The sequence below is a fragment of the Aphis gossypii genome, chromosome 3 (assembly GCF_020184175.1).
Source record: "Aphis gossypii isolate Hap1 chromosome 3, ASM2018417v2, whole genome shotgun sequence".
NCBI lineage: Eukaryota > Metazoa > Arthropoda > Insecta > Hemiptera > Aphididae > Aphis > Aphis gossypii.
Window position 1 is genome coordinate 45,665,855 of NC_065532.1, and position 13,145 is coordinate 45,678,999.

Consider the following 13,145-nt stretch of genomic DNA (forward strand, 5'->3'; position numbering starts at 1 on the left):
AATATATAAAACAAAATTTTTCTGTAACCATTTTTAGTAAAAATGTAATTAGATATTTAAACAAAGAACAATGAATTTAGTAATTTTGTTCTTATTTAAAGAAAAAATATAATTAATCTAAATTATAATATTATTATAAAAATATTATTTATGGGTAGTGAACACTTTTACGGAATATTATTACATTTTATACTTATAATGATAATTTTAAATGTAACGTTTTCATAAAATACGAATTCAGCTGACATACTCGTACTGTATAACTTACAAAGAGTAAAATAAATTTATTTAATAGTAGTATAAATATATCATACAATTTACTTAGTAGGTACATAAGTTGATGTTTCTTATATAATATATATTTTTTTTAACAATTATAAACGATCGACAATACAAATAAAATGTTCATAATGTTAAACTATCCAAATTATTAGATTACGAACATCGTAATGGTATTTCACAGTTCTTTAGACAATTACATTCTTTCTAAGTAATAAAACACATTCAAATTATACAACAAAGTGGAATTTCTAAGTGTTATCTCTACAGAACTAAAATTGATAATATTAGTCGAGAAAAATGAATTTTCTTCCTAACTTTTCTTCATTACCTAACAATAACATATAAACTGTCGAAATAGATTTACGACGCTATAAAATAAAATATCAAACATGAGAGATTATAAAATAATGAAAATTTAAAAATGTAGCATTCTTAGGCGCATAAATAAGAATAAAATTCTATATAATTAAATAATACTTTGTTTTTTGCGTATAAAACGTTTTTAACAAAATAGTTCCATGTCATAAATCATATTTTAGTAAACATTTATTAAATCAAATAAAATAAAGTCACAGATCATATTGTTGATATTGTAAACACAAATGTTGACGTTGATTGATTTTTTAGTTTATGTAAAATAAATATTTACTACAATTTTTAACTATAAATAAGAGGTACTGGCACAACTAGAATCAACTTTCAGTTCGTCTTGTTGGAAACCGGTCAAAGGCAACTAACAGGTAAACTTTTATTAACATAATGTACTGATTAGAACTTTATTACAGTTATTTAGGAAACATATTACACAAAAAATAATAAAATAATAATATTTTGTATAATATGTATGAAGATAAAAAAACTAAAACTGTGCTTATATTTTAATGGATTTTCTTCTTTTTATAAAAAAAATATATCTGTTATTCTGATGTAGATACTGTATTTTGAAATAAGTAATAAATTATGTTATCTAGGAAAAATTAATTTATTAACAATATGTATAAAACCATAATTGTGATTATATATTATATAGTTAATTATAAATTTATATAAGACAAACATTTTATCTTTATTTTGATAATTTTTATCTCAAATATCTTCATATTTTTAAATTATTTAGTCATTTGTGTCATGTATATACGAAAAAGTTTTAAAATCCCATAAAATACAATATTTTTATAAAATAAAAAAATTAACTTATTACTAATTTTGTCTTGTGTAAATAATCTTTAAATAAAAAAAATTAACTATACAGCTGATTAATAACTCAATAAAATATAATATTATTTCATAATATAACCGATTATAAACAGTAATTTTAAATGTCGTTATTCAGAACAATTTAAATGATGAATGTTTATGGATTAAAAAATAAATAATAAAAATATCAATAAGCAAGAAGTTGAATAATAATATTAAGAACAATAATCATTGTATTACAGACTTCATTATAACACTAAAATTAATATTGATGCCTATATTTATAATTTAATTTAAAACGTATCTACTTACTAATGTTTAAGTGTAAAGCCATAATAAATAACAAAAACTAATAATAATGGTATAGAAATAAAGACAAAATGAAAAAAGATAATTTTTTTTAAAACTTATTTTACGTTTTTATTACAAGGATGAGGACTGTACTAAGTCTTTGCGTTATTATTTCTACTGCTTTGGCATGCCCAATAAAGAAACCCTCGTGTTCAGGTGTGCCTAAAATATGTCCTAGTGAATGGGACATTAAAGAATTTGAATCTCAATATGTAAGTAATAAAAAATACTCCATTAATATATTAATTATTATTTGTGTTCTCCATAGACCTTTAGATAAATTATGACATTGTAAAAACTAAACAAGACAACACAAAACGATCGAATTTATTAAAAACAGTGCTATGGAGAATAATAAATTGTTAAAAAATGTCTTCATTCAAAAAGTTATATTTTTAAAGTAAAACATTTATATTCCATATTAATACTTTCAGGCAACATTAGCATTCCAAAAAAAATGGCACGTACAAATGACAACACCATTTATGGTACCTGGAAGTGACCCATTAAAAACTGGACTTTTCTGTAAGTATAGTTTTATCAAATGACTATTAAAAATATTAAAATGTTCATCTTAAATCGTATAACAGGTAGTTGTTATCCAAGCACCTTAAATGAATTGATATTCACGGATACCACACCTTGTGATGATACTGATTTCAACACTGAATACGAAGTGATTGATCAATCATTCAATATCTAGTGAGTATACATAAGAATAAGGAATTAAGTTACACATATCCATTGTTGTTAATTCTAAGTACTAATACTTTTTACGTTGTGTTTTAAAAATCGATTAAATATTATGTTTTAACTGTTTTTATGATTAATGTATATGAAGGTATATAATATTAATAAATTGTCTTTTATTAGCACCCAAACTATAGAACAAACAAGATTATTGTTTAGTCCAGCATATGGGAAATGTAGCAAATATGCACTCTTTAACGTTGGAACAGAAAATTATTGTGAGTAAAGCATAATTTATAACAATTTGTACTATTATGCTTTTTAAAATATTTCCATCGTTTAAACAATCTAAGTTTTGTTTGGAATGCAAACAATAATCTAATTGTATAGTAAATGATTAATACATTTAATTCCAGATAAAAACCCAATAATCGAAAAATATCCATTCGTTGACGACACTTTAATCAGACACAAAATCGAGGGTTTTTGTAAGTTACCATTATGATATAAATAATGATAACTTGTTGAATCACACATTTCTGTTATTATACCAGGTCAGAGAGAATATACGGTCGCTGTGATCGGTGCTGATAAATTTTGGGAAGAGTATATGGTTTTAGTCGTTATCAACCGATATGAAAACTTATTCTGCGGTAAGAATATTATGAAAAATGTAATTTAAGTGCTTCATATAATAAATAAATTATAAAAATATTTTTCAGACAATGATTATTTAATATTTGTATTGACAAGAGCACTTGTACCTGAATGGAGTACCTACAATAAAGCATTCGAAGACATTCAGAGGAGTAAACTCAACCCTTACCATTTGATAAGTGTTGATCATTCATATGATTCAATTGCATCATCACTATCACCTACAGGATCTTTAATACCTACAGGATCTAAAATACCTACAGGATCTTCAATACCTTCAATATCTTCGGTACCTTCATTATCTTCAGGAACCTCAATATCTTCATTGTCTGGTGATATTGATAGCGCGATACAACAAACTTCCACAACTACACAATCAGTAACAAAATCCGTTGATAATGGTAACAGTTACGGTTTTTCAACAATTTCAACAACTACAGTGCAGACATCGAGTGTTATAATTGACTTAAGTCCAGATTTCACTAGTCCTTATGATATTGGACCCTGTGGTTTATACAACAGATACAACAGTGGCCGAATCTATAAGGGCCTGGATCTTAGAACTGTAAATGTTTAAATATTTTCAATTATTCCACATTTTAATATGCTTCAGTTTTTATTGAAAAATCCAATATTCATATGTAAAGTGATTTATTTTTAAATTAAATATTAACTATTGTATATTTTGTTTCCAGGTTAGAGAAGCCATGAGTGGACATTATTACTTATCCCAATGTACACCAGTTTCGTTAGACGATAATCCCAAGGCAAAAATTGGAATGATAAGTAAGTAAAACGGCGGATGTTTATGCTAAGACATTTGGTTCAAACATAGATAAACATTAAACTTATCAATGTATTTAGATACTGCTTTCCCTGCATCCGCATTGCAATTATCGATTGATGATTCATGTAAGGATGATTGGGATGTCAATACTCCTTATATGTTCGTGGATCGTGGTATGAATATGAGGTAAACCTAAACCTATTAGATACCTAATAAAATATTTTTATATTTTAAAATGTATTAATAAATTGTTTTTATATTATTTTAGGACCGGTTTAGTTCAAGAAACGAGAGGTTTTATAATGTCCGCTTATCCTGCAGATCATGAATTTGGTTCAACCGTTTTTGCACTGTTTCATGAAGGATATTGTAAGATCAATTATTTTTTATTACTTAAACTTTATGATATTGATGATAGTAATTTATATTTAAAATTGCATGACATTTCAGATCCAAACCCAATAAAAGAATTGAGTCCACTTAACTTGGATGGAATGGTTTGCAAACGACCTTTTGATATATGTAAATATGTATTGTTAATTTAAACTGTGCTTGGATTAAAATATTTTTTCTCAGATTTATGGTGTATAATAATTAATAAAATATTAACTTGTTTACAGATCAATACCAAGTCATATTAAGTATTATAGGATACAGCCCGGGTGAATACTTAATTTTATGCATTGCAAACCAGTTCAAGAACACTTTCTATAGTTAGTATTTACATAACCCACAAATTGTATAATTTTTTAATATGTTTTAGGGATTTTGTTTATTATATCTACGTCATGTTTTAAATTTTCAGATACAGATACAACACCTATAATCCTATGTTATACAAGAGATCAAATCCCAAGTCAGAGCACAATGAATAAGATAACCCAAGAAATCTTGCGTTGTGGATTTAACCCAAATGTCTTAGTCAGATTTGATCAGACGAATAAAATTGATAGCAATTATGTATTTGATAGATCATTATATGAATCACCAGTGACTCCTTTTTCTTCGTCTAGAAGTTTGGATTTAACTCTTGGAGGTTCTCCTTTATTAGACCTTCCTAAAATATGTCCACCAAACTGGATCGTTAAAACTTTTGACGACCAATACGTAAGTATTTAAGTATAGCATTGAAAAATAAAAATTATAAAATATTATATTAAAATTGTGTACATTATAAAATGCTTGACGCCTTTCATAATTTTGAAGGAATATGTCGTGTATGGGATTTTTTTAAATTGAGATTAATCAATTTGTTTTCCTAAAAATATTAAGTAAATTTTATTATCGATATATAATTGACATTAATGACCTCAACTAGTTAGTGTTCACTATTAATAATATATAATATATGTTAACATCTATTAACCGTTTGTTTAATAATATATGCGTAAGTAAAAAAATAATAAGAAACGAGATAATATTGTTTATTAGGAAATTTATAGAAAAATTCAGTTATGTGCGATAGTTACAAATCCTATATTTTAAATTTGATATTTTACTGAATAAGATAAGAAAAAAATGTGTTTCTTAATAATAATGTACTATATAATTATATTATGATATGTGCACAATTCTTTGGTGTATACATTTTAATTCATTCAATATAAAATGAAATATAACCTATAAATTTCAACAACAATATGTGACGGCTCTTAAATTCTAAAATTGAAATGGGGAAAAATATTAAGCTTTGTAATGTTGAGATTTTATAGAATTAATAATGACCCCAATAAGCCAACACTCTCATGACTTGCATGACTGAAGGACTTATAGATTACGAGTTGGGTGACTTTACATGGACTTTATTTCTATCAATGTCTTAATAATATTCACATTATAACATATTTTGAACACATTCAATTATTTTGTGAAATTAAAGCACAAAGATAGGTAATAAAAATATAAATATCATAAATTCATGAATATATCAACATACGGACTGTATATGTATACTTAATTTATCTCTGCCATAAGTTGCAAGAGATAATATTGCCAGGAAAATATACTTAATACCTATACTTATAATAAAACCTAAAATGTATGCTATATCAAATTTAATAATGTTGTTACAATAATTGTTAAACTTTTTTGTCTTTATAATTATTAATGGATATAGATAGTCTAAATTGTATGTAATACTCTTCTTACAATGTTGGCCCGGGGATCTGTTCACTTACACTGTTATTGGTTAATTTATTTAGACGATATTAAACTAATATTTTATTTTCAATAGTTGATTAAGTTACTTAATTTCTAGTCTACCCTTGCATTCCAAAGAACATGGCGCGTACAAATGACAACACCAACACTCATACCAGGAAACAACCCATTAAAAACAGGACTTTTCTGTATGTACAGTACTATCGAATGACTATTAAAAATATTAAAATTTTCATCTTAAACCGTATAACAGGCAGTTGTTTCCCAAGCACCTTAAATGAATTAATATTCACGGATACCACACCTTGTGATTCTACCGATTTCAACACCGAGTACGAAGTTATTGATCAATCATTCAATGTCTAGTAAGTATTACGTACCTATTTTATTCAAGTTTAAAGTTAAATGATTTTACAAAAATAGACCGATGTCATTCTGGCAAAGTACCTTCCAACACCATTTTAAAGAGCTGAACAAGCGTGATATTATTCAGTATTAATAGACAGTAATTCATAAGTTTAGTACTACAACGATTTAAAAATTAACTAATTAAATATTAACCAAATTATACTACTAATTCGTGAAATATCTGGTGAATTGAATTCGATTGAAATTCTAAATAATATCAAATTTATAATTTGTTAATACTACGAGATAAAGAAAAAGTATTGTAACAACATAAATAATATGATAATTACAAAAATTATTTAAATAATCTCACGTGGTGTAAGATATTTTAAATTACAGATTTTAATACTATAAAATATTTTATGTTATATTTAAAAAGAAAGAGGTTAAATGTATCCTCTTTTTTTTGAACAACGTACAAGAATTTTTAAAATATTTATAAATTGTCTTTTATTAGCACCCAAACTATAGAACAAACAAGATTATTGTTTAGTCCAGCATATGGGAAATGTAGCAAATATGCACTCTTTAACGTTGGAACAGAAAATTATTGTGAGTAAAGCATAATTTATAACAATTTGTACTATTATGCTTTTTAAAATATTTCCATCGTTTAAACAATCTAAGTTTTGTTTGGAATGCAAACAATAATCTAATTGTATAGTAAATGATTAATACATTTAATTCCAGATAAAAACCCAATAATCGAAAAATATCCATTCGTTGACGACACTTTAATCAGACACAAAATCGAGGGTTTTTGTAAGTTACCATTATGATATAATTAATAATGATAACTTGTTGAATCACACATTTCTGTTATTATACCAGGTCAGAGAGAATATACGGTCGCTGTGATCGGTGCTGATAAATGTTGGGAAGAGTATATGGTTTTAGTCGTTATCAACCGATATGAAAACTTATTCTGCGGTAAGAATATTATGAAAAATGTAATTTAAGTGCTTCATATAATAAATAAATTTTAGGAAATGATTATATCATTTGGGTATTGACAAGAGCACTTGTACCTGAATGGAGTACCTACAGTAAAGCATTCGAAGACATTGAGAGAAGTGGTCTAAGCGCTAACTATTTGATAAGCGTTGATCATTCGTATGATTCGATTGCATCATCACTATCACCTTCAGGATCCTTAATACCTACAGGATCTTTAATACCTACAGGATCTAAAATACCTACAGGATCTAAAATACCTACAGGATCTTCAATACCTTCAATATCTTCGGTACCTTCATTATCTTCAGGAACCTCAATATCTTCATTATCTGGTGATATTGATAGCGCGATTCAACACACTTCCACAACTACACAATCAGTAACAAAATCCGTTGATAATGGTAACAGTTACGGTTCTTCAACAACTTCAACAACTACAGTGCAGACATCGAGTGTTATAATTGACTTAAGTCCAGATTTCACTAGCCCGTTTAGTATTGGACCAAGTAGTTTATACAAGGGTATCCAAATCTATAAAGGCCTGGACTTTACAACTGTAAATATTCAAACATCTAAAACTATTCTACCATTTTATATGCTTTAGTTTACATGGAATAATCCAGTATTCAAATATTAAGTGATTTATTTTCAAATAAAATATTAACTATTGCATATTTTGTTTATAGGTTAGAGACGCTATGAGTGGATTATATTACATGATCCAAGGTTCACCATGCTCATTTGGCAATAGCCCAGATACGAGAGTCGGAATGTTAAGTAAGTAAAACGGCGGATGTTTATGCTAAGACATTTGGTTCAAACATAGATAAACATTAAACTTATCAATGTATTTAGATACTGCTTTCCCTGCATCCGCATTGCAATTATCGATTGATGATTCATGTAAGGATGATTGGGATGTCAATACTCCTTATATGTTCGTGGATCGTGGTATGAACATGAGGTAAACCTAAACCTATTAGATACCTAATAAAATATTTTTATATTTTAAAATGTATTAATAAATTGTTTTTATATTATTTTAGGACCGGTTTAGTTCAAGAAACGAGAGGTTTTATAATGTCTGCTTATCCTGCAGATCATGAATTTGGTTCAACCGTTTTTGCACTGTTTCATGAAGGATATTGTAAGATCAATTATTTTTTATTACTTAAACTTTATGATATTGATGATAGTAATTTATATTTAAAATTGCATGACATTTCAGATCCAAACCCAATAAAAGAATTGAGTCCACTTAACTTGGATGGAATGGTTTGCAAACGACCATTTGATATATGTAAATATGTATTGTTAATTTAAACTGTGCTTGGATTAAAATATTTTTTCTCAGATTTATGGTGTATAATAATTAATAAAATATAAACTTAATTACAGACCAATACCAAGTCATATTAAGTATTGTAGGATACAGCCCGGGTGAATACTTAATTATATGCCTTGCAAACCAGTTCAATAACCCCTTCTTCAGTTAGTATTTACATAGTTAAATTAAATAATACGTTATTATCTGTCGATTATTTGGTTGATTATTTTTTTTTTTAGACTGTGGTGACGAACCATCATACAATCTTTATTGTTATACTAGAGATAGAATTCCATCCCAGAAAATATTGGCCAATATAAATCAAGAAATATTGCGCTCTGGATATAATCCAAACAAGTTGGTCAAAATAGATCAGACTGCGGAAATAGGTGTAAGTTACACATTTGATCGTTCATTTTTTGAATCGACCACTTCATGTTGGAGTAGCAGTAGCAGCAGTAGTTATAGCATGAGTAGTTCATCTTATTCATCTACATCATCATCAATTAGCATAGGGTGTTAAATAATTTAATATATATTATACATTATGTCAATACACTCAATTCAATAAATAAATATAAATAGCATTTATTTGTTTTATTATTTTCAATACCTTTCTTTACTATAACCTAAATTTTCCTTTTTGGATTGAATAGATTTTAAAATTATGTGTATACTTTTTGATAACAATATGGATTAAATAGAAAAGTATTTTGATATTTTATATTGAAATTGGTTACTGGTTAACAAATTGATAAAAAAACTTGACACATTCTAGTATTAAACTATGGTTTTATGGAAGAATATTCAATTATTCAAATTAATTGTTTATTATTGATACAAATCTTCTTACAGTTTACGGTATATGTCTATGTAATGAATTATAAGTTGATACCAATGATAATGTATAATATCGTTAGCCTTTTAATGGTAAAAATTACAACTAATAAAAAAATATATATATTATAATGTAAACATAAAATAGGTAAGTATTATAAAATATTCTTATTTATAGGGGGTCATTATATTATGTTTTTTGATTAAAATTGTTTTTTGTATACATCATATAGTTTGTGCAGCCATTTAAATTTTTATATAGTACCTATTATAATACTACAGCTACTGATGCGGCTTAATTCCGGTGTTTGTAACTCGCCTATGGTGGCTTAGTGTTGGAAAAAAGTAAATTGTTCAATAGAAAACTTGGTAAGTTGAAAAAGCGTTAAATTGTTGGAGTGTCTAAAAATCGGAATTTTTTAGGAAAATTCAATGCCTTAGATTAGGTTAACGATTTGAAACTTTACTTGTTCTGTTATTTTTTTCATCTTCAAAAAAAAAAAAAAAAATATATATATATTAATTAAAACGAACCAGTATCTAGCCATCAGTCATCATCGATGTAAATGGATATTGGCTAGACAATCCAATTACGATGGATTGGATACTCTGTTCCGTCTCCTACCCGATGCTTTTTTATGTGTAAAAATGGTTAAAAGTCGAAACTCGAAAGCCGTATCGAGTCTCTAACTATATTAATATTATGTTTATTATGAATAAAATTTTACTCGGTTTAACTACAAAGTGCCTTGTCTAATTTAATATAATCTTCTTCTTGTGTTCTTCCGTCTCGTATTAACCTGTAATAGAAGTACTTAATGTCCAACATTTGAATTACCTATTCTAAATATGATGCTGCACAATTTTCAAAATAATTTTACTTGATTAAAATCATAATAAATAATATGTTATGCGAGAGTTCTCTTCAGTTTTTTATAATATACCAATTAAAAAATGTAAGTCAACATATTTTTTATAAGCCGTTAAAGTTAGAAGTTTATCAAAATCTTTAAAAAAGTGCAAACTATTTTATATAGTAAAAAAATCGTAACATTTTTAATATCAATACTTATACTTACGTATCAATGTTGTAGGTAGCTACCACTTATTATATGAGTTTCAAAAAAACATTTTTTATACTAAAAATATTACAATGGTTTTCACCAAAAAAAAAGTTTATTAGGCTACTTTTATATCGAACAGTGGTAAATACCAACATTGCCACCTCATCATATCACATTATACAGTTAAAAGAATTTCTTTTGTAATATTTAATTAATTATAAATGGCATAGGTACTCGTTCAAAATGAAAATAATATCTGTCATAAATATACAATCATTTATTTGTTCTACAAAATTCAAACTAGTATGTTATATATTGTGTAAAAATAAAAGTTAGTACCTATCTAATATTATTCATGGCTATTATTTTGATGATGAAACATCAGCTCTAAAAGAATTTCAGCTATTGAAAATATAATTTTTCTACAATTTTAAGTCTTTATAAAAATAAAATACCAATTTTATTATTATTTTTATCATTATCATATTTTAATTTTTTTATTTTCTAAATCAATTTGTGTGACAAAATTAAAATTATGGATCTTAAATTTTCAAACGAATAAATTAATAATATTAATAATAATATGTTGTACAACATTGTTATAATTAACGTAGTAGTAGTATTACTAGAAACATTATAAATTAATAATTTATTATGACTTTATAAAAGAATTATAATTACCTATTATTTTTTAAATTATTCTTCGTAGTGTTATAATAATAATGATAATAATAATATTTCAGATTGTAATCCTTGTTATTTAGAGCGGCATCTATTGGACGGATTTACAACGTTTGGTTGAAAACAGCACAAATAGAGTTATTTACAGCGTTGTAAATCAGAGTTATTTTTTCTTTTTTTACTAAATTTAAACATATTTAAAACTTTAAGCTAAGCAGTCTATAAAGTAAGGGTTCGTAAAGGTAAAACTATCCCGTAGTTAGTAATTTTAAAAAAAGTAATATTATTTAAATAAATATATTGCAGTTAGTTTTATTTTTTTTACTGTGTGGTATTTGAGTGTAGTTTCCAAGTAGAGTGAACATTGTTTAGTCCAGATAGACTTTCTCTGCTAATAATTAAAAAAAAACGTTATAGAGGATGACTCCCAGACACGTCAATGACTTCAAACAGCTGAACGTAATGAAATTCATCAATAATCTTCACGTTAAGTTTGAATAATTTTTTAGTATTTAGTGAAATAAATTGTTTAATAACTACAAATAATTAATAGGTACTCATCGTATATAAATAACCCATCTTTACACAAAATACTATCTACAATCAAATGTGGCCATGAGTTACCGGTGTTGAAAAATCCTCTTGCATCACTCATCTCGGTGACGGAATGAACTCGTGTACCAATCATTCATTATATCATACGAGTAAGTCTATAGGATTTTTAAGAAAAATATTTTCTTAAATTGTATTGAGTATAATACTAGAATATAAATTGATCGGAAATAATGGAATTTATTTACCATCGGCTTTGAAAACTTCGATAGAAAATCCTTTAATGAGTATTATTATTATAATTAGCTAGGTATTTCACTTTAAACTTTAAGCATTATTCGAAATCGTTTATATACGTTTTACACAAAATGGCACGTACAAATTATAAAATTATGTATTTACACGGAAAACACGCATAATTGTACTGACAATTATTAAATTATTAACTTATGAACAACCAGAACAACCGTAGAATGTGGATTACAAACTGAATGCTGGGTATATCTTATTTTATTTATTAATATTATCTTTTACTTAACTTTATCGACCTTATCATTTTATAAACAGTATTTATTTATAATATGTTTATGCATGTGTGATGTGTATATGAAAAATAAAATAATAATTACTGATCATGATATTAAATAAATAATGGATCTTGGTCAAAACCATGCGTATTGAGATTCACTGCTAGGTATAATTAAATCTTTAGGTACCTATACGGATAAAAAACAAAATAACACTATAATAACGTGGACGAGATTACAAATGTTTAATATGTGCTATATGCCTAAATCAGATGAAATAAGTTCAAGAAAAAAAATCGTCAAAATTCAGTGTTTTCTTCACTAAGAATCTATAAGATCTACAACAGGCATACGTATATGCAGTGGTGAATTGAAGCAATAGTGCGATGCCACTGTCGAGTCTTGTTCTTTTTTTACGTAAGTCTATAATACAGGTACTCTAATTGTTTACATCGTAGTTGCAACATTATTTTAATCTAGACTAGTTTGCTGGTAGTAGAACTTCACAATCCCTCAAAAACATGATATAGGTGTATTATATAAATATATTTTTTTTAATCATCTCAGCCGCTTGAACAGCCTCTGGATTTACTTTTGTCTATACGACGTTCGTATTATGCTCTCTCAATGCAGGAATTCATAAAAATAGCATATATAAAAAGGTGAAT

At 26.3% G+C, this 13,145-nt stretch overlaps 2 protein-coding genes across 3 annotated transcripts in view; one reads left to right on the top strand and one right to left on the bottom strand.

Moving 5' to 3' along the window:
• The window catches only part of LOC114124535 (uncharacterized), a 239,502-nt gene that overhangs the window by 168,193 nt on the left and 58,164 nt on the right, over positions 1-13,145 (bottom strand). The window lies entirely within an intron of this gene.
• On the top strand, positions 864-9,403 carry LOC114124575 (uncharacterized). The gene is made up of 26 exons (XM_050202695.1): positions 864-1,022; positions 1,910-2,042; positions 2,265-2,355; positions 2,421-2,532; positions 2,704-2,798; positions 2,937-3,008; positions 3,075-3,173; positions 3,243-3,742; positions 3,873-3,963; positions 4,042-4,150; positions 4,233-4,333; positions 4,415-4,486; positions 4,585-4,677; positions 4,770-5,071; positions 6,222-6,312; positions 6,378-6,489; positions 6,990-7,084; positions 7,223-7,294; positions 7,364-7,462; positions 7,519-8,045; positions 8,176-8,266; positions 8,345-8,453; positions 8,536-8,636; positions 8,718-8,789; positions 8,888-8,980; positions 9,056-9,403. The coding sequence occupies exons 2-26, from the start codon at positions 1,911-1,913 to the stop codon at positions 9,337-9,339; spliced, it is 3,615 nt and encodes a 1,204-aa protein (XP_050058652.1). The 5' UTR covers positions 864-1,022; position 1,910; the 3' UTR covers positions 9,340-9,403.